The sequence below is a fragment of the Stegodyphus dumicola genome, chromosome 3 (assembly GCF_044657685.1).
Source record: "Stegodyphus dumicola isolate Sdum_Otavi_A_Nest chromosome 3, ASM4465768v1".
In the NCBI taxonomy this organism is placed as follows: domain Eukaryota; kingdom Metazoa; phylum Arthropoda; class Arachnida; order Araneae; family Eresidae; genus Stegodyphus; species Stegodyphus dumicola.
The window spans coordinates 171,193,134-171,220,186 of record NC_140770.1 but is presented as its reverse complement, the minus strand read 5'-3'; the positions used below and the strand labels follow the sequence as shown (position 1 = coordinate 171,220,186).

Genomic DNA, 27,053 nt, shown 5'->3' with positions numbered 1-27,053 from the left:
TCTCTGATGCCATAGTACATCATTAACATAACTAATTTTAGCTTCTTCAACAATATTTCCTTCAACTTCAAATTTATTTCCATTTCTGTTAGCTATATATAGAATGCTTCCCTGTTTATTGATCACTTCTACTTTATTTTTGGTAAAAATTACTTTTAAATCATGATCTACAATTTTTGATACTGACAGCAGATTTTCACTTAAATTTGGTACTTGCAGAACATTTTCTACTCTCAAGATGTTCTTATTTCTATCAGTTTGCATTTTAATGTTACCAATACCAACTGATTTGATCATGGCCCCTTTTTCAGCCGTCATTATTTGTCGTTCTTCATCTTTAAAATTAGTAAACATTTCTTTATTAGTTGCCATGTGAGATGTGGCTCCTGAATCAATAATCCATTTAATTTTTCTATTCTCTTGTTTATTTATTTTATTCTTTCCATCATTTCTATCTTGATTAAGATATGAGCTTTCTATTTTCTTAGATACATCAAATAAGCATGTAGCTGATTCATATTCTCTTTCCTTGCTTGACATTCTATAAGTTTTATTTGTTACATTTCTCTGCTGTCGGCGTTCTTGTTTAGTTTCATTTTACATTCAGTTGATTTGTGGGCGTATTTTCCACAGCAAAAGCACTTTATACTATTATTATTATTATTTCGACATTCTTTTATTAAATGTCCTAATTTTCCACAATTAAAGCATCTTCTTTCATATTCCGATTTTATCCAGTTTTCTTTTGCCTTAGAACTTACTTCTATTTCTTTTCCTCTTTGTTTATTTTTTCCTTCTGTTTCTTTTAAAGCTTGTCTAATTGAAGCTAGATCTTTCTCTTTATTGCTTTTAATAATTTTAACATCAAATTCAAATTCCTTTCTAAGTCCTTCTAGTATGAAGTAAATTAATTCTTTATCTCTTATTTCATCTCCAACTTGAATACTTTTACTTTTCAGAATAACAGCTCTATTCATATAATCATGTACTGATTCATTTTGACTCATTTTCAGTTGAGCTAATTCTATTCTGCATTTGATTTGAATATCTTCTGTTCTTGCCGCCATTTCATTTTTGAGTTTCTCCCACATTCTTTTCATTCGCATATTTTAACGCTTGTGGAGCTGTCATAGTTTGATTCATTATATTTCTTGCTATCGCGTTATTATCATCCCATATTTCCCAAGTTTTTATTTCATTTTCGAAATTAACATCATCCTTTTTATATGGTTTTGGTGGTTCATGAGCTTCTATCACACTTCTCCATATCTTTAAACTCCTTAATTCACTTTAAACTCTGTTGGCCCAAATAAGATAATTATCGTCACTTAATTTTTCTATATGACTCAAATTTATCATATTATATGCCATATTTTCTAATTTATATTCACTAATTATAATACAAGTCTAATTTATCTCTTAGAGAAATTGGCTATTTTGTTAAGCCTTAAACAACATCAATGTTCTATCTGAAAGTTTATTAACAGAGGGGACAACCACGCTCTGCTACCAAATGTTGGATTTTTTTTAAGATTGGCATATATATAACATTCTCAAAAGAATCATCCACTTCTAACAAAAATACATTATGGCAATATACAAAAAGAAAACTTTATTAAAGAAAATCAGACATAAAAAATCTTACCACATTCTACCAAACCATAATAATAAAAAACTCTCTCTTCCAGATACATTTTAACTCGTTCTTTTTACAATTTAATTTCAATGTTGCCAAAATATTAAACTTAATATTAACTTAAAATTATGCTTTATAAACAAATAATATCATCTCTTCAACAATTATTTACCCAAATTTTTCTTTTTTCTTCATTTTTAAGAAATGTTACCAACATATGACCTCTTCGTGTATGATTTGAGCAATTAACAGCTGCACATTCGCCCATTTTACACAAAAATGCACAAGCAATTGTTGCACCGCTAATTATGCAGCCGCCTTTAATCTTCCTACTTGGGCTAGCGCATGGCGGATGATTGAACCTGGTATATAAGAGCCTTAAGCCCCGTTTACACTAGCGGAACTTGGGTTTTAAGAAACGTGCGCTAACGTTAAGTTGTTACTCCCAAGGATCAGACCCGTTTATTAAGTTCGTAGCACGTCACAATTAACAACCCAGATCTGTCATCACACTGCACAAGGGGAACTTCATCCTGTTTTTTTTATCATAAATAACATTTTTGACAGAAAAGTTTGAATTTTCATTCAGATCACAAAATTCTGTCGTATTTGGCTGAATCGGCGGGAGAGTGTCTGCAACACGTCTGACCTCGTTGTCGTCCATCTTCGGAATCCCTTCTGCTGGATAAATTGAATATGTTTCGTGTGCTGGAAAGATGGTGAGAATAAACTGAAGTATTGCAGGTCACCACACAACAAATATTAAACTGCGAAATAACGAAGCTATTACAAAAGCAGAAGGGGAAGAAAACCTTTTGCGTCTTTTTTTATTGCATGTTGCGATTATTCCTTTGATTTGCTTTGATAGGGTTAAATATACGAAAATTTAATTTAATTTTACTCTCCCTATCCGAAAGAGAATAGAGGATTAGATGCGTGTATTAAATCGTACTGTGTTTCAGTGTTATTTAAATGTTCTAGTAACACTGTGTTTCAGTGTTTTAGACGGATTCTACAAGCAAGGAATCAGAAACGTTATACAAAAATTTATTGTTTATTCTAACACAATTATTCTAATCCATTCTAATCAATTATTCTATTCAAAAATTGAAATGAAGAATAAAAGACTGATAAAGAATAACTCATCCTTATTTCTATCTCTTATTTTCTACTTATACACAATTTCGTCGAGCAGGCAGGAAGTGATAGTGGTAAAAAACAAGGAGGTTGGTAAAATATCAAAGCGGTTGTCAAATATAATTTAAAAATTCGTAGTTAGTTTTCCAGCATGTCAATAACGTATATCTATGGTTAATATGCACTAGCACACTGTAGATTGCCAGTCCGGATCGTTTTTAAAAGATACTTTTGATTCCCGATCTTTAAATTCTGAGATATAGGAAATATTCATTGTAAAATTAACTATGGTATAATTTTCCGATTAAACTTGTTACCTATCGCCTAAACATAAAATAATTCATTTAAAATGACATAGACTGTACGTTAAGAACATCTTTCGTTTACTTGACGTCACTGCTCTGTAGTGCTGTAAAAGTAACGAGAAATTGAGTACCCGTATGTATTCGTTACTCAATGAATCAGTACTCGTTACTTTCGTATCGTTAGTCGTTACTTTCGGTAGAATCGACTATAGTAGGTATAAAGCGTCGCATCGCATTGAATCACGTGAACGGCTGAATCCCGCAGGAGTTTTTTTGCATCGCATTTTGGGGTAGAAATAATTCACTTTCTTTTGGCTATTATTTTGTGGTACACTCATATCATTAAATATTTAATTTTCTATTGGTGTCAGGGCTTAATTTTTAAAATCAGTAGCTTGGAAAGCTACGGAATGACGTTAGGAATGCAGAAAAAAATAAAGAGGGAAATAAAATAAATTATACAATAATAACATAATTATTAAATAAAATGATAAAAAGTAGTTATTAAAATACGTAATATTTAAAATAATAAAAAATTAATTAATTCTTAAATTTATAATGAATAGTTAAATAATAAACTAAAATACCAGATCTCATCTTACTGGCTTAATAACATTTCGTCCTGTATGGTTTCATCCCCAGCTCGAAAAAGTGTCTTTTTGTCCACTGCTTTCTCCTTAATTCCCTCTTTCCGTCCTCCAGGAAGGTATCCCTCCATTTAGGCAGATAGCCCTCGTGTGCTTTGCCATAATTAAATAATCCAATTCAATCCATCGGCTGTTCGAAAAACAGGTGTTCACTTTACAATAAGGCGAACGCCTGTTTACTTTAATTAAAATGGTTTCCAGGAGATAACTGTTTCTACTTTGACTTAGCTTTTCATTTCTAATACTATTTAATATTTTACGCAAACAAATTATGCTGAGCAGAATAATGAATTTCAGACGTGTTCAAAAGGTGTGTATGTGAATATAATAAAATTTTTTATATATAGTATCCATTTTTTTTAATTTCACGCATTTCTAAAGCAGCAGAACCACGGTATCACTATTTTGACATGCACGCACACATACACACACACACACACACCAAAAAAAAAAAAAAAAAAAAAAATGTGCAATTAAGATTCATGTTACATTCTTTATTAAAAGTAATGGGTTGTCTTTAAATGCAACTCTTTATGCTGTTAGAGAAATTCATGTGATGATCTTAAAAAAGGTGATATTCACTACCAATGTATGTTTATGTTCTCAAAAATGCAGATCTCTTTTAGAAAGTGACCTCTTCGTTATCTTGATGTCTCTGATGTCGTTAATAGATGTCCTCTTCTCTTGATGTCGTTAATAGATAGCCCACCAGCGGCCGAGCGGTAAAGTCGCTGAACACTGGTAGTTCGGTCCGAGGTTCGAATCCCGCGAAGGGGATGGCTGCATGTGTGTTTTCGTGGTTTTCCCCATGTGTAACGTGTATACGAGCCAATTTCCCTTAGAAAGTCCTCCACGAAAGGCATCCCTCCTCTTAGGCAGATAGCCCTAGTGTGCTTTCCCATAATTAAATACACCACTACCACACGTTAATAGATATTTTTATAAATATTTTCTAATAGATTATAAGGTATTTCTCCCGCCTTCCTAGCATGTATTCGTGGTGTAGTGGTTCTGCACGCTGAACCGGTATTCCATAAGTCCGTGGTTCCATTCCCAGCGAAAGCGGTTTCTAATTTTTCAATCTCTCTTGCTTTCAAAAAATCCTAATGTCTCTACAAGATAATGGAATGAATGTAATTTAATGTCAATTTAAAAAGTGTACCTTTATATTAAGACAGATTTATGGCTCTAATATTTCTTTCGCAATTAATTGTTATGTAAGCTTAATTGTTTTCTTATACCATTTATTGTACATAACTGAAATATTTACTTTGAGACAGGCACACACACACACACGTAATAATAATAAATCCTATATTTACAATAAAAAAATCCAAAGAATATTCTCTATTACATTTTTATTTCACCACAGCAGATTTAAATTATTTTGGAAATGAATATGATGTCTCTTTTTGAAAAAAATTCAATATCAAAATTCTCTTTTTCGAAATCTTTTTGCATACATGTACACATATATGTATGTTTCTCGCATTGTGTTAAAACAACGGTACCTAGAGCCATCCGATTTTGAATAAGGTACGTCTCCACCCGAATATGGGCATCTGGAAGCCCAAATTTGGATTGGATTATTTAATTATGGCAAAGCACACGAGGGTATCTGCCTAAAGGGAGGGATGCCTTCTTATAGGGCTTTCTAAGGGAAACTGGCTCGTATACACGTTACACATGGGGGAAAACCACGAAAACACGCATGCAGCCAGCCCATTCGCAGGATCCGAACCTCAGACCGAACTACCAGTGTTCAGCGTCTTTACCGCTCGGCCGCTGGTGGGTCCCAAATTTGGAATTTGGAAGTTCTTTTATTTTCTATTTCATATTTTGTAAAAAATTTAACGAATTTTTGATTAACAAACTCAAAGATTTAAAAAGCGAGCAATGGCAATATTCTACGGGGGGGGGGACCTTTTTATCACCAGCGCGCGAAACTGTGTATCAGAAATTCTAAAGATATTCTCATTTTAAAATTATTTTGCGATATTACTGTAGAACTGAATTTTATGGTTTAAGTGCGAAGAACATGATATTTAATAAAAGATGACAACACACAAAACTTAAAAAAAAAGGCCCCTTTGGACGTAATTTAATATTTGAAACCTTTCAGATTTTAAATTTTTTTTAAGATCCAAAGGGACAGTTTGCCCTGAAAGACTATTAATTTCGTTTTGGATTTTGTGTTGGAAACTTTAAAAGGGTGCATCACTTTTCAAATCGTTGCCACCATATATTATCGCTCTGTCTTATATTTAAAGAAATTATATAATGAAGAATCTACATGAATGCGTGTATGTTCCTCGCATTGTGATAAAACAACGGTACCTAGCGCCATCAAAATTTGGATAATATAATTTTCCATAGAATATAGGCATTTGGAAGCTCCTAGTTTGAATTCGAAATTCGTTTTATTATCCAATTCGTATTTTGTAACACTTCAAAGAATTTTTCATTAACAAACTAAACGATTTCAAAGTGAGCAATGGCAAATACTGTACGGGTAAAAAAAAAAAAAAAAAAAAAAAATCTCCAGCGCGCGAGACTTTGTATCGAAAATTCTAAAGATGTAGAAACATTAGGTTACTTCGATGTAAGAGATGTGAAAAATAAGCAATATCCTCGCCGGAAATTGTATTACCCACCTCTCGAATACGCGCCGAGCGTCCTGACCACTATACTACGAAAGCCTGCTAAGAAGGAGGGAGAAATACCTTATATTCTCACCCTTTTAAAGGGCGACTGGGGATTAGGCGACCCAGTTGCCAAATCATGGTGGTGGAGAATCATTGTTGTGAGCTCCATGATTTATATTTGGTAACGACATTCATCAGCCGTTGTGTTCCATTTTAGACAGTTTTTTTTTTTTTTTTTTCAGTTTGGCAACGGTAAGAAAGCTTGGAATAATGTTTTGATTTCCTTAAGTGTGTAAGAAAATAAAGTTTGGCTTTCTTAAGCAAGAAAACGTAATTGTTTATTTAAAATATTTCTTCTCACGTGTTATAGAACGGAGTCAAATTTAATTTAAAGGCAAGAACGACTGAATGAAACAATATTCAGGTAGATTCAAAGCAACAATCATCATCTACCATCTTTTTTAGTTCGGGCGCCATTGTATAGACATCAGGTTGTTTCGAAGCGAGATGAAAAATGAGCAATGCCTTCGCCGGGACCCGTAACTACGGACCTCTCGAATGCACGCCGAGAGTGCGGACCACTGCATTACGAAGGCATGCCAAGAAAGCGGGAGAAATACCTTATAAAGATATGCTCATTTTAAAATTATTTTGCGATATTGTTGACCCAAAATGTTCAAAAAACGCCTCTTTGGACGTAATATAAATCTGAAACTTTTCAGATTTTTTTAATTATTATTTATTAGTCCAAAGAGGCAATTTTCCCAGAAGGACTATTCATTTCGTTTTGGTATTTTGCGTTGATTCACATGCGTTGTTTCACTTTTAAAATTGTTGTCACCAAACACAAGTATTATCACCCTGTATTATATTTAAAGAAATTAAATAATGAAGAATGTGCATGTAAGTTTCTCGCATAGTAATAAAACATAAGTACCTAAAGACATCAAATTTTGAATAACGTAATCCTCCTGAGAATATGGGCATCTAGAAGTGCAAATTTGGAATTTGTTTTATTATCGATTTCATATTTTGGTAAAACTTTAACGAATTTTTTATTAACAAACTCAAGGATTTCAAAGCGAGCAATGGCAACGCTGTACAGAAAAACAAAAAATAAAAAAAATAATAATAAATTATCTCCAGTGTACGAAAATATGTATCGGAATTTCTAAAAATATGTATCGGAATTTCTAAAAATATGCTCAATTTAAAGTTATTTTGCAAAATAGCTCCTGAACTGAATTTTATGGTTTAAGTGCGAAGAACTTGGTAAAGGTAACACACAAAATGTTAAAACGACGCCCTTGTGAAAGTAATTTAAAATCTGAAATCTTTCAAATTTTTTTTAGTCCAAAGGATCAATTTACCCAGAAGAACTATTAATTTCGTTTTGACATTTTGCACCGCTTCACGATAAGCGTTGTTTCAATTTTCAAATTTTCGCCACCAAATATTATCTCCCTGTATATATTTAAAGAAATTAAATAATGAAGAATCTGTATGAACGTAAGTATTTTTCTCGCATTGTGATAAAACAGCGGCACCTAGAGCCATCGAAATTCGAATAACGTAATCTTCCATAGAATATGGGTATGTATAAGTCCTAATTTGAATTTGCAATTTGTTTTATTATCGATTTCATATTTTGTAACACTTCACTGTTTTTGATTAACAAACTTAGAGATTTCAAAGTGAAGAGTGGCAACAATGTACGGAAAAAAAAAATATTTTTATCTCCAGCGCGCGAGACTGTGTATCGGAAATTCTAAAGATATGTTCATTTTAAAATTATTTTGCGATATTGCTGTTGAACTGAATTTTATGGTTTGAGTACGTAGAACATGATATTTAATAAACAAAGGTAGCACGCAAAACGTTAAAAAAAGGCCTCTTTGGACGTAATTTAAAATCTAAAACCTTTCAGATTTTTTTATTTAACTTTTTTATTTATTTTCATCTTTCCTGATATCCTTCCGTAGGCTCCAACATTTCCAATTTTAAAAATTAAACCCTGACTGCAGCCAACGATTGCGAAAATAAAAGCCATATAAGGAAGATGGATATAATATTATATATGATATATAGACTATATTCCTATAGTTTATATATATATATATATACTTTTGCATTTAATTATAATTTATTTAATATATATATTTACGTTTGATAGTATCGGCGATTGCAATAAAAATGGGTGGTGCACATCTAGATGTTACAGCTGTCCCATATACAAATTTTCAACGTTCTACAAGTAATCATTTTGGAGTTATGAGAAATGTATACATACATACGTACACGTCATGAAAAAAATCCCTTTTAAGTATCAGCTTAGAATCATATCCCTGTTAATCCTACTTAGCAATCCGTTTTGGGAAGAAAGAGTCCTTCATTGTGTCCGTACGTACATACGTCACCCAAAAACATTATCCACATGGATTATGTAATGGTCAAAAATGGATGTTTCCGTAGAAATATGATGCCCAATATTTTTCGCGATTACAGTACTTACTTCCTTTTTACTTCGTACAAGTAAGTAAAGAACGTATATTGACCTACATATTCTTATATAAACAATACCTAAGTGCAGTATATAAATATTTCAAATCAATAAAAATATCCCAATGGCACCCTCAAGAGAAAATCAATAATTATTTAAATTATCCAAATTTTCAAATTACAAACATAATATGCACTATAAATCTTAATGTAAGTACAAAATAACGCTTCACGCTGTCAAAATGGCTCATCTTATTAAATATCATCAACTAAGTATTATTTCAACTAAAATACAAACACATAATATAAATAAGAGTTTACCCGATGAATTATACAAAAAAGTACGAAATTATCAATAAAAAAAATATGCGCGCATTGTGACGCACAGGTATTGTTAGCAACCTCATCATTCGTATTCGAACAGCAACCGCATTCGTATTCGAACAACCGCATCATTCGTATTCGAGTAGAAACCGCATCATTCCTACTCGCATCGTATGAGTAACGAAATGGATGCGAGTAACGAAATTGATTTGTGAGTACCGAATCGGTACTTCGAGTCAACCGATGTACCCGTTACTCGGTAACGAATACATGCGGTTTGCTCCAGCTCTACTGCTCTGTTTTGAACTTTCCGTACGGAGTTCAATGGCACACCTGTAAGCATGGATGACAGCTGTGTTTGTCCATATGGTTCATTGTCCGAACTGGCGCAGCAGGTGATTAAATTATATTGTCTTAGATAATTGGGTTATCGTTTCGATTTCATTCTATGTCTGTTTATATTATTACACAATAGAGTTATTGTAACAGCTGTTGTCTTAATGGCCACGAGCAGAAATAGTAATTAAAAATAAAAATTTATTTCTTAAATATAGTGACCTACATTTGATGATAAAATAGTTTACGCTCTACTTGAAGTTTTAATAGACCTTTAAATAATGTTTCAGTTTTAATTTTTATAAATCTGTATTAACATTTTTATGTGCGTGGGATTTTAGATTTCGGTTTGAAACGCATATTATGATTAATTTTGAGATCTAAAATGTATTTTAAAAATTTTTGCCTATCATTTTTCTGTGGAAATAAATTTGATTATGAATTATGAAGCTTTTCGACCGATTCTAAAGTATTGCCTATTCATTCAAATCGTCACACCATATGGTCACTTGTAACTACATTTATTTTAAATTGTTTTATTTTCATTTTACCACAAACCACGGACATTAAATCGTTTGTTATATTCGCAATGTAAAAGAATATATTACACAGCATTATATCAGTAAATAATTATCTCCAACTAAATTATATATAAAAAATAATAATAAAAATGCATTAATGCACAGATGTGAAATTATTATTCTTTAAATTATCTATAACACAATTTACTATATTTGATTATTATTTTCTTTAATGTGTAAAGGCTTCTGTTGGTAGTTTTTTTATTTTAGTCTGATTTCTTATTTATTTCTAAGTTTTTCTCAAGTTTATATGCATAAAATTGTTAGTATTAATTATTTGCATTTTTTAGCTTAAAATTGTGTTTTTCATTGGACTATGCCCAAATAAATACTTTTCATTACATATTTTTGTTTTCTTTCATATCTCAACTATTACTACATCTTTGTTAGTACACATATAGAATTTTCAAACTTTTCCTGAGAGTAATATTATTACTTTTATTGTTTCATGTCCATTAAATTTTATGTAAAAAACTACAGTGCCTCACATTTGTTTTTGAATATAGAAATTTGCATAGGTTGTTGAAATTAATTTGCATAGGTCTTGTTCTAAATATTGAAACATGGATTTTTTTTCCAATGCATAATGTTTTCTCTATTTTAAGCCCTGCTTGTTACAAAATAAATGTTATAAAAATGTTCCTAAATAATAAAAAAATTAAAATGTTCGTGTTAATCAGTAACTCGTGTAATAATTCGGACACTTGAAATTTTTGTTGACATGTTTTTGCAGATGATGTTTGTCATAATTTTTTGTTTTAGATGAAAATACATCACAAAAGTTATCTTTTAAATCATACTTGTTTGGCAAAATATATTAACTGATTCACATCTGTTGTGAACATGGCAAAACATTACAAATTAATGGCAAGTTCTGTTAGAAATTAAATGATTCATTATTTTTAAAATGGTAAAAGTATCTGAAATATTCTTGATCTAAAAGCATTCCACAATCTTTGATATTTAAAAAAAATGGACAATGCTTGGAACTGCTGAAAATGCGCGGAAAGTGCAGAATCGCCCACTGCTTCGTGCGTTTCTCAAAATCGTCAACCTGAAAATAACAAGTCAAAGAATTGCACAAACTCAGTATCCATGTATACATTGACATATTTCACTTGAAAAAAACATCAGAGAATTGCAAACTTGACATTATGCACTCCCATGACTTTGTCCATGTACGCATTGATATACGCCATATAAGTGGGCGACTCTGCACTTAGCCAAAAATGTGCTGAAATCTGGACACCATTGGAGATTTATACTATGCAGAATCAAACAATACCCAAAAATTAGTTCTGTAAATTTATAGCAGATTTAGAAGAACTGTTTGCAAAAAATAGTTTACCCATGAAACTGATAGAAGAGCTTTTAGGATACATGAGCACAATGGATATCAGCAATAAGAAAATTAGGTACTTTTCCGTTTTGCCGGTGCAAGCAATAAAGTTGCCAATAATGGTACAACCGATGCCAAACGGAATATTCTCTCTGGTAACCTTTTACGCATCATTTTCAAAACAAGTTGCAGCTTTTTCTTATTAGATTGATTGTTTCTTTCAATACTGGCATATAGAATACATAGAATTTTTATCAGATAGTTCAGTTTTATGTCTAAGGCCATTTTCGGTAATTAAGTCAATTAGGATGCAATCACAGCGCTTACCCGAAGCCGAAAATATAGAAAAGGTAAAGTCAAAGGTTAAATTCATCAATTCTAATGAGAATGCATTAGCGAAGTAAAGCACTGCAGTTTTGCATAATTTCTGAGTAAGCTATTCGTACAAATTGAAATATTTCTTGCATTTAAACTTGTGTTCTAAATTAAGATTTAACTTGAAATTAATGTAGATAATTACTGAGAGCATTAGATTTTTGTAGAGTAGTTTACGTGAGATGAGATTGCTTGGGGTCACGTGATATGAACCGCCGAATCAGGATGTTGAACCATGAAAGCATAGTAAATTCTTAAATTAATGTTTTTTACAAATTTATTGTCTTTATTTATTGGCTTTTTATAAAATTTTAAGCGATATTAAAATGTTTATGCCTTCTTTTCTTAAAAGAATTCTTAGAACTAACATTTTTTAAATATTTTTTATGTGTATACTGTATGTTGTCACCAATAAAGTTTGTTTGGCGAGATTTGCACCGGCGAAATGGAAAAAAATGAAAATTCTTTGTCAACTAGGAAACAAGAAAAATACCCTTGGTGTTTGAAAAATGGATGGTAAGATTGGAACAAAGTTATATTTATAGATGAGTTAAAATTTAATATGAGAGTGAACCAAATATAAACAAGCCTTTTGTGTACACAAAATTTATTTTATAGAAAACAACTACAATTCTATGAATTATTTTTCTAACTAATCTCTTCCCTTTATGATACATTTTCCCCAATGATTTGGTAATTTTTTTATTCTGTTTTCATAGAATGAAGCTGGATGGGTATCTAACCAATTGTGCATGAATATTTCCACTTAATTGTTGCTCAAATCGCTTGCCTCCAGATGCTTCTTTAAGGGGTCCAAACATGTGAAAATTGCTTCAAACATGTGACATTCGTCTAAACATGTGAAAAAGCTTCGGTTAGAGTAGAGAGAAGGATACCCTTTGTATTATCGCGAAGTTATTGTTTCATTTATCGCCAAGTGGTGGTTTATTTATGGTAGCCTGAGTAGTTGAAAGTTATGGAAACCCTATTATGATTTAATCGGTTGTATGATTGCAGTGAATTTGTAAGGTCTTGTCGTGTGTGTTGGTTAGGAAATACATTGCTTGTTTTCTGAATTTGACGGTAAAATGGTAGAATGTGGTAAGATAAATTTGAAGTTTCTGTACGATTTGGAAAGAAAAGGGAAAAGAGCATTACTTGACTGTTGTGTAAATGAAGGTTTACTTAGTAGCCATTATTAAGTGTCCTGTTTGTATAGAGGAAATGCGTATGTTCGGGCACTACGGAGGATATTTTTGACTATTAATTTGCGAATTTATGTGGCGACGCCAGTATACAGATTCTGGTTTAGATAATTTTAGGAAGTTTTTTGATGCTCTTAAGGAATTTTGTTGGACCGAAGACTTGTTAATAAGTGGATATTTCCTTTGTGTAGTGCAAAGAGGAATTTAATTTTGGTTGATCTTTGGATTATAGTAACTTGGCAAAAATTTGGCGACCAACTCTGCTACAGCAACCCTCTATTTTTTTTTCGCCGCCATTTTGTCTTCACGAAGTAAAGACATGTTTCTTTTCTTTTTATTTACTGAACACTTTTTCCAACCATCTACTAGTCAAATTACACTTATGCTAGAAATTTTATGTAACAAAACTGCTTAATCAAGACAAATATTAACTGCAAAATTGGGAAAAAGTGCACAATCGCAAACTCCGTCACATAAACCATTTACACGTCGACTTATTTTTACTTAAAAAAAACATCCCAGAATTGTACAAAAATGGCATTGCACACACTCTTAACTTTATCCATCTACACTGCTATTTTCTCATAAATTACAAAAATTTGCACGAAAATGCAAAAAAATTCTGTTAATCTTTAAACTCGGTAAAAAGCACATATATGAAATTACCTGATCGCAAAAAAGTATATACCCTTTCCAAGGATGAACATTTCCACGTATAAAATAAATAAAATATCCAAAAACTTTTACCTCTAAATTATCTGTTATAGTATTATAAACGTCACCAATGAATTCATACCACAAACATTACAAATGGTTACAAATACTTAGTGTCAAATATTTAGATTATTTCCATACACGTTTACTTCAACTGAAACGTATACCAAATTCCTACAAACATAAAATTCACAGAATAACTGTCATTTAATTAAAATATCACAAAACCATGTACACGTTGATTTATTTTTACTTAAAAAAACATCCCAGAATTGCACAAAAATGGCATTGCGCACACTCTTCACTATATCCATGTACACTGCTTTTTCGCATAAATTAGAAAAATTTCACGAAAATGCATGAAAATACTCAACGTATTCTACTCAAACATATTCCAAAATACTACAAACATATAACTCACAAAATCACGATCATTAAATTAAAATATAATTAAATTAAAAAAACACTACTTAAAATATAAATAAGCACATAGATTAAATTAACAAAAATTAGATTACAATACTAATTACTTTAAACTAAATCATTGCTAATAACAATTTTCCAATAATATCATATTAATTTATTTACTACTTACATTTAGAACAATGCATAAAAATAATATCCTCAAATGATTAAAAATACTAACTTACCTAATCTTCAGAATCTTCATCACGTGGCATGCACACTCCCACTATTTCACACAACACACAATGAAGCTTATTACAAAATAATATAGTACTACAGTTTTCCAAATTCCCCCCCTTTTCCGATTAAAGAACTGTAATTCATCCATTAATGTCACATGACATATCTCATGATCTCTCATTTCCCTCACACAAAATAATGCGTAATCGGAACTGAATACTTCTCACATTATTACCAAAGTCCTAGGTAGTAACCTTTATCACCTCCAAAATGTCGCCAAACTACCAGTTACCATATTCCAAAGATCAGCCTTGATTTTTTATGTTATTTCATTGTTTGATTTAAAATGTAGTTTATTGGGATTATATATATATTTTGACGGCTGCTCCTTTGACTTTTTAAGTGAATATAGTTCAATGTGTACATGGACAAAGTCAAAGGAGTGCGCAATGCCTAGTTTGTGCAATTCTCTGATGTTTTTTTAAGTGACAATAGGTCGATGTGTACAGGGATAAAGTCAAGGGAGTGTGCAATGCCACGTTTGTGCAATTATCTGAAGTTTTTTAAGTGAAAATAGGTTGATATGTACGTGGATACCAAGTTTGTAGAATTCTTTATCTTGTGTTTTTGGCTTTGGTTAGTGGCGATTTTTGTGCAAAATAACAAGTCAAAGAATTGCGCAAACACAGTATCTGCATACCTCCCAAAATCGCCAATTTTCATCAAGGGGTACCCGTAAATGTATTTTTACCCAAATAAGAACATTCTTAAATAAAATCATGAGTTTAATTCCAAGTGTATGAAAGTGTAAATTTTAACTAAGGAATATCCAATGAAATAGTGAATGTCCCATTATTTTAATATTTTTATTAAATATAAACTGTTCACTCAAGTGTCCAAGAACTTATGTATGTTAATTTTGGAATAAATTATTTTGTAAACAAAAATGTTTGGAATGATTTATTTATTTTTTACTTATTTTATTTTATTTTATTTTATGTTTATTATTATTATTTGATAAACCAGTGTATGTGAAAGAAAAAGTCATTTCACTAATATTTAGTAACTGATATTTGCAAATAAAACTGAAAAACACAAGTGTCCAAAAACAAATATGAGCCGCTGTATTAATTTGATTGATTGAAATATATTCTTTTTTTAACTTATTAATTTGACTTTATCTAAACTAATTGTAATAAACTACTTATTCATTTTTTCCTCTTACAAAAATTTATTGCACATTAGAAAAACATTTTATTCTTATAGAGCAGTAGTTAACTCTTAATTATGCAAATTAAAATAATTATGGTACTTACAGAAAGTCCCATCAACCATTTTTGCCTATTAAAGAAAAGATGCCAAACTACGTGATTTTTCATCAAAAATTGAAAAGGTCGTCTTCAAACTCGCTGGGTTTGGTTAGAACCTTGATTACACGTGTTAGTTATTCTTAAGTAAAGACTCCTTTTTTCCCTATATCACGCATTTTCAAAAAAAAAAAGATTAAAATTTGGGACCTGCCTACTACAGAAGAGCATGCTGTTGAATATTTCCAAAGTCATGGAATCTTACTGGCCCCCAAAATAATGTTTTAATGGCCACGAAATGACACTTTATTTAAAAACTGAGAAGCAATGGTATTGCAACATTAAGGCTTATGCGAAGTAAATGTCAATTCACGTGTCATTTCTCGCGAAAATTAAAACCTAGTGAAAATAATTGCTTTTACAGTATATCTTCTTAAAAATAATGGAGATTTTGAATGAAAAATTAAATATAAATAAATGATAATATAATAAATTTGAAAGAAAAATAAGAATAGAACATTTTTCTTGTATTTTTTAGTAAATGTTTTTTTTTTCCCCCCACGATTGGTGCCATCTCTTGTGGTCGACAAGATTTTCTGTAATTACCATAATTATTATCTTTTAACACAGTTGCAGTTAACTCTTTATACTTTAATTTGTTACTATTGATTCATTATAATTGTTTTATAGTTTTAGTTATCTTATTGTATTTACTTATTTAAATCTTACTTCTCTAATTTTGATATTTAGAAGTGAGGTTTATTTGTAACATGACAACTGATAAAGATGCTTCTACGCGTGCCAAAAAACCAATTGACTGGGAACGATATGGACTTAGTTCTGAACCTAATTTGGAAAAGGGTCCTCTTCTGGGAAGTTGCTCTGAAGGTGAAAGTTCACATTTTCAGGATAAAGGAGACAAAGAGTTATTTCACGAAGATCAGGTATGAAAAGAATTATATCACGAAGATCAGGTATGAAAAGAATTATATCATGAAGATCAGGTACTTACATGTGTAAGCATGATTGTAAACTATTTAATGTAATTAGAGAGAATGTCTACCAAAAAATGATAACATCTAGCTCCAGTTGCCATTCTGTTTACATTCTTAAGAATATAGATATATACAGTGCTATAAAAAAGTCAATTATAAGATGTAAATTTAATAAGTTACCTGTAACAGGTAACGGAAGATGGAGACCAAAAATACCGTGCTGTTATACTTGAAAGTTAGACGAGTGTAGTCCCAAGCTTCCCACTTTGCTAGAATCTTCTTCACACTGTTGTTTGGCAAGGAATACAAAGGCATAATAGTTGGTGTGATGTTGGAAAAAAACTGCATATTGCTATGGGGGTATAATGTGCAACTGCATAAAAAGAGATGTTTAGGAACATTGCACAGATCCAGTCCCCGTGTGCTGATAGGATATCCAGGATAACCTTGATTTTTGTCATGAATGCCTTTTGTTTGATGGTATAGCATTTTTACGGTATTCTGTCATCTATATTGTTTAAAAATCTGAGATGGTAACTTGATGTCAGTGGACAGCTCATTAGGTATTGCACAAAAGTTCTCGTGTTACCAGAAATGCTCTGGTCCATCTTGCTCTATTTAGGCATTGTTTATGAAAATAGACTGGAAATGGGCCATGCAAAATTGCAGACCACCAGAGGGTTGCAAATATGCTTTGGAGGTTGAGGCCTAAAAGAACTGTGTGATGTCTGTTTGGCTTGATCAAAATACTGTTTTTTAATTCATGAGGATATTGGTTGATGATTTTCTGGCTTTGTCTATCACTCAGGTATGAGATTTATATGGATAGTGAGACAATCTATTAATTTTTTTGTATGCTTTTTCTAGTGCAGATAAATGGCAGATGGGATAGTAGGAGTTGGAACTTCATGCATCTTTTTTGCATTTGAGAAAAAGAACAACTTGGTCTATTTTGGAAATTCTGGAAAAAGATTCTATAATAGAGTAACTTGTTGAAAAATTTCAGAAAGTATTGTGATCTGCTGTGATAGATCTTTTAATTATAGCATTGTCATTTTCATCTGGGCCTGCAGCTTTTTTCTTAGGCGGTTGTTGGAAAACATGGTGAATGTTTGCTGTGAAAGCAGGGCTGGATTTGCATATAAGCTAGACAAGCTATAGCTCAAGCATTGTCAGCTTGGTGGTGTCCATCTGCATGGAATGTTGCAATGGTATGTCCAGCTTGGAACTGCCATTTTGAAATACTGCATTTAGTATTGTATTAAATGTGTGTCCTACTGTATGTGATTTGTCCAAGTTGCAAGTAGGGGTAGCGTGGTTTATAGCATCCTGTATTGTAGGAATAAGTTACCTATAGTTCTAATGAGTTACGAATACATTTTATCTTTTAATGAATGTTTTTGGTCTATTAAAAATGCCTTTAGAATGACTAAATTACATATCCAAGTACACAAAAAATTAATATATGAAGATCAGATAAAATTTACATCCGTGACTGATATTTTTAAACAAATTTAAAATCAATTTGATGAGTACTTTTTAATGAATTTGTTTTCAATGGAATTTTCACCTGTAACTGTTGAGTTCACCACAGCTCCCTTTCGAAGTTCAAGCTCTTCATTATCTTTGAAATCTCTTACTGATTCTGCAAGTTTAGGCCATGAATCGATGCTCTGTAATACCCACTTAGGTCCGTGCTACCACATGTCACTATTTCGTAGTTCAGCTAACGTTATTCTTTTCGTGGAATTTGTCTTCGTTCCTCTGGTCAGCAATATCGGCTGGATTTTCATCACCAGGGCAATAACTCCAGGACTTGGGTGATGTTTTCTCTTGTATTTCCATTACTCAATGTTGGATGAATGGCTTCCATTTATTTAAATTTCCCTTTATCCAATGTAATGTCACGGAAGAATCTGACCCAAAATATGCATTCATCTGGAGTCTTTTCTCAACTGTTCTCTCACATTTGAGGCTAATCTTGCTCCGATGAGTGCCTCCATCAGCTCTAATCTTGGAAGGGACAGCTTCTTCAGTGGAGCTACTCTGGTTTTGGAAATGACAAAACTACTTCCTATTTCACTGTCCGTTGTGACGTATCGCAGGTATATCACAGCTCCATATGCCTTCTGACTTGCGTCGGTAAAGCAATGCATTTGAACATCTCTCAGTTCAGACTTGTTAGTCTTTCGGAAGTAATGTCGCGGAATGTTTACACCCTGAATCGCTGACAGTTTATTAATCCATTTTTTCATTCTGTTTTCAAAGTCCAATGGTAACGGATCATCCCAATCTACTCCAAGTTGCCAAATTTCCTGCATTAGTATTTTTGCCCTAATAGTGAATGGACTTATAAATACAATGGGATCGTAAAGCTTTCCAATGGTTTTAAGAACTTCTCTTTTTGTCATTAGCTTTGTTTTCCCTAGAGCTTGGTTAATTAGATTTTGTGATTTAATCTTCAGAAGGTCTTCCTTGTAATTCCATTTATATCCCAATACCTTCTGTTTGAGAACTTTCTCACCATTTTCGTATTCGTCAAAAAGTTCCTGCAGGTTCGCACATTTTGTTTTACATTTTCACATGTTGAAACCTGCAGCCTTAAATATATATCCAACATCTTCATATATGAGTTTAGCTTCATTTTTATCTTCATCTCCACCTATTAAATCATCTACATATAAACATTCATTCAATAGTTTAACTACTTTCTGATTTGTTTTTTTAAAGGTATCTATGTGGTGTTTGATAGTAGCGGCAAAGCAAAAATGGGCTGGATGTAGTAGCGGCAATCAAAAATGGGCTGGATGTAGCACCAAACGAAACGCGAGTCATCCTGAGTATTTTCGTGTTGGGTTTCCCATCCTTGTCTTTTTATAAGTTTATTTGCCCATAAAAATCTTACAGCATCCCTATCTTCAGGTGACATAGACATCTGAAGAAAGGCTTCTTCAATGTCGGCAGTAAATGCTGTGTGTATGAAATTGTATTAATATCTTTTAACAATAGTGGATTTAAATTAGGACCAGAATACAGACAATCGTTTAAAGAATGTTCATTTTTCGAATGCCTGGATGCATCAAATACAACTCTCACGAGTTTGTCAGGTCGAATAACTGGCTTGTGAGGCATGTTATATCAGGTTCTGTGTTTCTCCTTACTTGCTTGGGGAACATTCAAGAACCTGACTCGGAACAGGGAGCTTACTAAAGCTATGTTCAATAAATGTGGGAAGTAGACAAGATACACAGGAAGGGTATATGAAACCCTTTATTTTTCACTCTTTACAATAATTTCCGGACTTCGGAATACAGAGACCAACCACTTGTGATCTGAACGTAAGAATATAAAAATATTAACTAAACTCTAACTTAACTTGAATAATAAACAAGGGCCTACGTGGAAGATTGGCCGTATATTAACAGGAAGCCGTATGTAGTACAGAGAACTGTTAACACTACAATACGTTTAAAATTATTAAGAGGATTAAACCTCTGGCCTGGAAGGCAACCAGCAACCGAGTAAAACTGCTAAGGCAAGCGGCCTGCTTCTACTAACTCCTTCCTCTCTTGCTTGGCAAAAAGCCACAACTTAAGTACTTCGCATTCGCCAGACAAATTTGCATAAATAAGTTAAAGCTTTTAATTCTGGCCGGAAGTAGAAAATAAGAAGTGATAGTAAAGATTTCAAATAAAATAAACGTTAGTAAAACTTAAGATCCTTACATACTTCCCGCCAGAGTTAATTAGTTTGAAACTGAGGTCTAAAACGACCTTGTTGAAAACTTTTAGCTCTAGAATCTTTTACAAACATTTCTCACTAGAAACTAGAAATTAAAAAAAAAATTTGTTTTTACATTATCAGCTCCATGGACAATTACTTTTCAGCTGTACTGCATCTAAACAGGAGCTTTTAGTTGAAATCTGGTTCCTTCCAGAGATCTGGAAGGAAAACTAGTTTAATGAAATGTTACACAATTCAATGGCAAGTAACATGAATATTTATATTTCTCTTAACATTCTTATTTCATTCATGACTTTATTTTAATTATCTCTCCCCGTGCTCTCTGACATGTGTTGTAAAAGAAAACACCAAACACGAATGTTTTTATGTACAAGTGTTCAACACTGCCTCCTACAATCAAAACACTAACGTGTTAAAATTCAACATAACAAGACCTCGTAACACACCTTATCTTCAACTCTAAACCCTGAGGTACTATTCTGAAAGTGGTTAACTCTGAAGTGTAGCCTCAGAGAGCCTAACTACATTCATTCCACCTTTAACACATATTCGCAATAATTTGGCCTTTTTACAGTCACACAAATAAGTTTAAAATTTTTGGCATTACTTTCACTTTTACCATATCACAGTATTTCTTAACATTTAAAATAACAGTTCACGTTGTATATAAGAACATATTAACATGCCGTTAATTTTACGCAATTTAAAACATACATTAGTAGTACATTGTTAACTTCTATTCTTTTCCAAGCAAGTGCCAATTCTTCTACATTGAAATACTACATTTCAAAAGTCTTTCAGACTAAAACTTCTTTTTTACCAGAATGTTTTAAATAAAATTTGTACAATAACTTTTACAATATTCAAGTATTTACACATTCCTATTATACATCAACTTTAGTTTTACTCGCGAGTAATTGAAAAACATAATACCAAAATAGGTTACAACTCATTTCTTGCCTTTTTGGCGATAAAGGTAGACCTCACATGAGGTAAAACGTCTTGAAATCTGCCACTTGCAGTAAGAATGAAAGATTAACTTAAGTTTTCAAAGTAACATAAAATTTTACTTATCTTTGTGGTATTCGGACATTCTTTTCTCTGCCCAGTCCTGGAAGGTAGCAAAGATTCGTGTTTGATTTATCCTCCTTCTTGTGCAGGCTCGCCCTTCAGTTCCTTCCTCTAGGAGCTTTCTTTTCCCTCCAGTTCGGTCACCCTTGAATACCTTCTTTTTCGCCTCTGCCTGTGGTCTTGGCCGTTTGATGGCCACTGGTCTTGGCGGAACCGGGACACTTCTCTCTCCTTCAAATTTTCCTTGTATCTTTTCCTCCGCCGCTGGTGGTCCTTCCGCAATTCGGCGACATTTTGTGCGTAGAGTCCTGTCCGATGAGTAGATCTTCCGTTTGGGGGCCGGGTTACAGTTGACGTTATTTCTCCTGGGTCTCTTTGCATTCGTCGTACTTCTCCCTTCTTCATTCTGGGGGTGGTCGTGAGCTCTCTTTTCTGGTCGGTGGAACGGCTTCTTTTTCTTGTTACCTTCAATTTTCCAACGGGGAAACTTTCTTTTCAATTGCTCCTGCCTCCTAATGGCTTGTCGTTGTTCCACCTCTGGAGCTTGTGCCTGCCGTGCCGGATCCTGCAAAAGATCTTTAAATATTTGCATTTTATTACGGTCATAGTATGGTTTTATTTGGTCAATGTTTGCGAAGCATGTTTCACCATTCCTGGCTTTTAACACCACTACAGCGTGAGTTATTTTTTCTATGACATATGGTCCTTCAAATCGTGGAAAAAATTTAGCGGTTTTATCTTCTGGTGCTGAAGAAAGTGAATGCTTAACTTTTAATACTTCATCTCCTACTTTATAAGTTACTCCCCGTCGTTTCATATCATAATAGAGCTTCTGTTTTCTTTGTGCTACTTCAGTGTTCTTTTTTGCTTCTTTAATTAATTTTTCTATATCACCCATTTTAAATTCTGGGGCTCTTTGTTGAACATAAAATAATTTATCTAACGGCGTTATAATCTTTCTGCCTAAAAATAACTCAGCAGGAGTTTTCCCGTTGTATCATAATTTGCGGTCCTAAGGGCGAAAGCAAATTCATTGACATAGTTATCCCAGCTTTTATGAACATTTTTAACATAACTACGGATAATTTTCACTATATTTCTATTGACCCGTTCCGCTATATTTGATTGCGGTTGATATGGGACCATTTTTAAATGACGTATGCCCAGTTTTTGGCACGTCTTCAAATATATTACTTACAAATTGAGGACCATTATCCGATATAACTTTTAGGGCCGCCCCGTATTTTAAAATATATTTATTTAAAATAGAATCAGTAACTAATTTCGCGGAGGCTCATTTTAAGGGAACAATTTCAGTCCACTTACTAAAATGATCAACCATAACAAGGAGATACCGACTTTTATTTAACTGACTTTTTGGGAAAGGGCCCAATAAATCGATGCCAATTATTTCATTTGGAAATTCGGATTTAATACTATTTAGAAACCCGGCCGGGCGGAAATTAATATAATTAACTGCTTGACATGTTGGGCAGGACTGGACATACGCCCTTGTTAACTTTTGCAGTTCAGGAAAATAGACTGCCTCGCGTACGCGTTGGATAGTTTTTCGAATACCAGCATGAGAAGCTAATGGGCTGTCGTGTAACTCCTGCAGGATATTTAATCTAAGACTAGCTGGGATAACAGGTCGAAATTCATTGTTGGAATTTGTAGTTTTTGTATAGAATAATAGACCATCTTTAGTTCGTAATGGGCCGCCCTATTTCTTATCGCCACAATATCTTGGTGGCTAAAATTTTCAGGATCCTTTAAATACTCATAAATGTTCCTAAATTCAGGATCCTTACCCAGTTCGGTTATTACAGTTTCTCGGGAATTTATTGTACATGCTGTGAGCATTGCAACCTTTACAGTATTACCTTCTTCATCTATTTTTATTCTGGATAGGGCATCTGCTACGATGTTTTCCTTTCCAGGGGTATGCTTGATTACCAGATTATATTCTTGTAGCTTGAGTGCCCATCTTATTAACCTTGGGGATAAGTTTTTCCCTGAGTACAATCTAGTTACCGCCGTATGATCAGAATACACTGTTATTGGCGCTCTTCCAAAATAGACTCGGAACTTTTGCACTGCTAACAGAACTGCAAGTGCCTCTCTCTCGGTCGCGGAATAATTTCTTTGTGTTTGATTTAAAGTTCGACTAAAAAATGTCACGGGCTGCTGATTTTGCAAAAGTACCGCTCCTACTGCATAATCCGAAGCATCCGCTGAAATTTCTAAATTCTCATCCTTTTCAGGAAATTTCAACACAGGGGCTTGCGTTAATGCTTGCTTTAATTTTTCGAAAGCACTATTGGCTTCGGCCGTCCACGAGAATCTTGCCTTTTTCCTTTTTAATTTTAACAATGGTTCAGCAATAGCTGTAAAATCTTTTATAAAGGACCTATAATATGAACAAAGTCCTAGAAAAGAAGAGAGCTTCTTCGCCGTATTTGGCGGCGGATACTTTTGTGCAAATTTGCACTTTTCGACATTAACTTTTAGTCCAGCCTCATTTAATAATGAAAACACCTGTCTTAAATCCTGTACATGTTGGTACAGATTATCACTAGTAATAATGATATCGTCTAAATAGATAAATGTGGACTTTCCAAGAACAGGCCTTAGCACAATGTCCATACATCGCTGAAATGTTGCCGGTGCCCCTGAAAGGCCAAACGGCATATGCAGGAATGCATAAGTGCCAGACTTGGTTATAAAAGCAGCCTTAGGCACGTCTTCCGGTCTAACCCCTATTTGAAAATAACCAGTCGTTAAGTCTAAAGTCGACATGTATTTGGTAGACGTTATGTTCCTTAGAATTTCTTCAATAATAGGTAACGGATATACCGGATATTTAGTTATGGAGTTTAATTTACGATAGTCAATCGCGAAACGCCACCTTTTTGGATGTGTTAATGGATAGTCACTGTTTTTCTTACATAAAACCACCGGGCTAGCATAACTACTTGAGATGGGCATTATGATCTTTTTCAGTAACGTATCTCTAATGTGCCATTCTATAATTTTTTGTTTATTCTTATCATACCGGTATGCTTTGTGGCGAACTGGCATTGAATCTCCGGTGTCAATACTATGGTTAGTAACTCGACTACATCCTGGAATATCACTAAATAACAAAGCAAATTCACTTACCACTTGTCGGATTCTTTGTTGCTCTTCCTTAGGCAGGTGGTTAAGGTTTAACATTGGCGGTTCCGTTTTTTCTTCTCGAACTGGTTTCATCGTCAGCTTAAGGGACGCTTCATTAAAATCCAGCGTTGCTTCTGCCTCTGAAAGAAAATCTATTCCTAAGATGATATGTGCTTGCAGATTCTTTACTATAAAAAACATAATCTTCACTTGTTCGTCCTTGATACGAACATATAGCGGTAATTTACCTATGCACTTACATCTTTCTCCTTGCGCAGCTAACACTCTTGTATTATCCGAACTATATATGCGATATTTACGAAAATACTTCCTAAAAAAATCTTCTGCCACACAGGAACACTGCGCTCCTGTATCCAGGAGTGCGGTGGCTGGGATGTTATTCACCAACACTTCAATCTTCGGAAGAGTCAAATTTTTCACAATTACTGTATTTAACTTGAAGGAAGAGGGGTTTTCTTGGCCATCGGATTTCCGCATCCTCCCGTCAGCAGAAATCCGTTTTAGTTTAAATCCTTTTTTCTTTCCATGCTTTCCTTCTTTTTCCACTGGCCTTGAGACTTTTTTATTGGATTGCTATTGAACTGTCGACGTTCGCCGGCTGTTTTTGGATGCTTGGGTTTCCTTGCCCACTGATTCACTTTGCTTCCGTAGCCATGTGCTTGACTTTGCTGTGGTCTTGGCTCACCAAATTGGTTTCGTTGTTGATATTGGCGTCTTCTTTCAATGTCCGCCGTTCTTCTACTTTCAAACTGGATTGCTAGCTCAAATAACTTTTCCAGTGTAGTCGGATTCCTTAATTCAATAAAGTCTTGCACTTGGGGAAGTAACCTCGGCAAAATCACTTGAATTATCTCAGGATCCGGATGGTTTCTATACAAGAGTTTCAAGACGTGAATTTTTCTTAAAATAAAGGTGGAAAGATTTTCGATTCTTTGCTGATATATGCTGAAAAGTTCCGTTTCTAATTTCGCACGATCCCTTACGACAGGGAAGGCTTTTACTAAGGCAGTCTTGAAATTTTCGTAAGTATAGGTGGGACTTCCTGCTTGACCCAAGAGACTTCTGCCTATACATTTGAACGAATTAAGTGCTTGGCCCCTCAAAGCGCTGGTAGCTAATGTGACTTTCTGGAACTCGTGCATGGGATACATCATGAAGTGGTCATCTAGTTTTTCAAAAAAACTGGTTACCGGTGAGTTTCCATTAAATGTTGCTTCTGGTTTCATCGCTGAGCGCATGGTCTGGACGATGTAACCAAATCCTTCTAGGGCGGCAGCTGGCATTTCTGGATTCTGAGCCACTTCTGCAGGCAGCACAGGTTCTTCTTGAAACTCGGCCATGGTTATTCTTCTTCGTCGGGCGCCACTATCAGGTTCAGTGTTTCTCCTTACTTGCTTGGGGAACATTCAAGAACCTGACTCGGAACAGGGAGCTTACTAAAGCTATGTTCAATAAATGTGGGAAGTAGACAAGATACACGGGAAGGCTATACGAAACCCTTTATTTTTCACTCTTTACAATAATTTCCGGACTTCGGAATACAGAGACCAACCACTTGTGGTCTGAACGTAAGAATATAAAAATATTAACTTAACTTTGGAATAATAAACAAGGGCCTACGTGGAAAATTGGCCGTATATTAACAGGAAGCCGTATGTAGTACAGAGAACTGTTAACACTACAATACATTTAAAATTATTAAGAGGATTAAACCTCTGGCCTGGAAGGCAACCAGCAACCGAGTAAAACTGCTAAGGCAAGCGGCCTGCTTCTACTAACTCCTTCCTTTCTTGCTTGGCCTTACAATGTAATAAATTCTTTATGTTTTTTCAGAACTTTAATCAATGTCCTCAACTGTCCCCATTTTAAAATGCTGTTCTATAACTGACTGATACTGTTGATGAAGCAGTGGGTCATTTCTCAACCTTTTAACCAGTTTATTAACGTCACAAAGCGAACTTCTGCATTTACGTAATTCGTTTTTAACTCAGACGAATTTTCTTTCCAAGGAAGTTTAACCTCATATCGCTTTTCTTTAAATTTGATAGTACAGTCAAAAATCTTTAATCCAGACTCATCGGGACTTCGGCGATTCTGGAGTATCGTTTTTTCCAGATTATAGAACATCAGTTTAAATCTGGCAAGATGACATGCAGAAATTATAAAATTAAAAATATTAAACCGTAATTTAGGAAATAAAGAGCAATTATGATCTAAAGGGTATCAAAATTTACATAAAAAAGTTTAATATTTATTTGTTTACTTTATTAAACATTTCTTTCAACGCGCGCATGCGTAAAGCATGCATTACGCATAGTCGAAGTTAAAAGATTGCAACCGGAAAACTATTTGATTTGTATTTGGGATA

The 27,053-nt window shown here is 33.5% G+C and overlaps 1 protein-coding gene across 1 annotated transcript in view; it reads left to right on the top strand.

The window, feature by feature from the left end:
• Nucleotides 1-9,373: 9,373 nt before the first annotated feature.
• LOC118184133 (solute carrier family 12 member 8) overlaps nt 9,374-27,053 on the top strand; it is a 119,541-nt gene continuing 101,861 nt past the window's right edge. The window contains exons 1-2 of the mRNA XM_085813613.1: nt 9,374-9,588; nt 16,446-16,639. Coding sequence (XP_085669739.1) covers nt 16,466-16,639 — 174 coding nt within the window. The 5' untranslated portion in view covers nt 9,374-9,588; nt 16,446-16,465. The remainder of the gene's footprint in view (nt 9,589-16,445; nt 16,640-27,053) is intronic.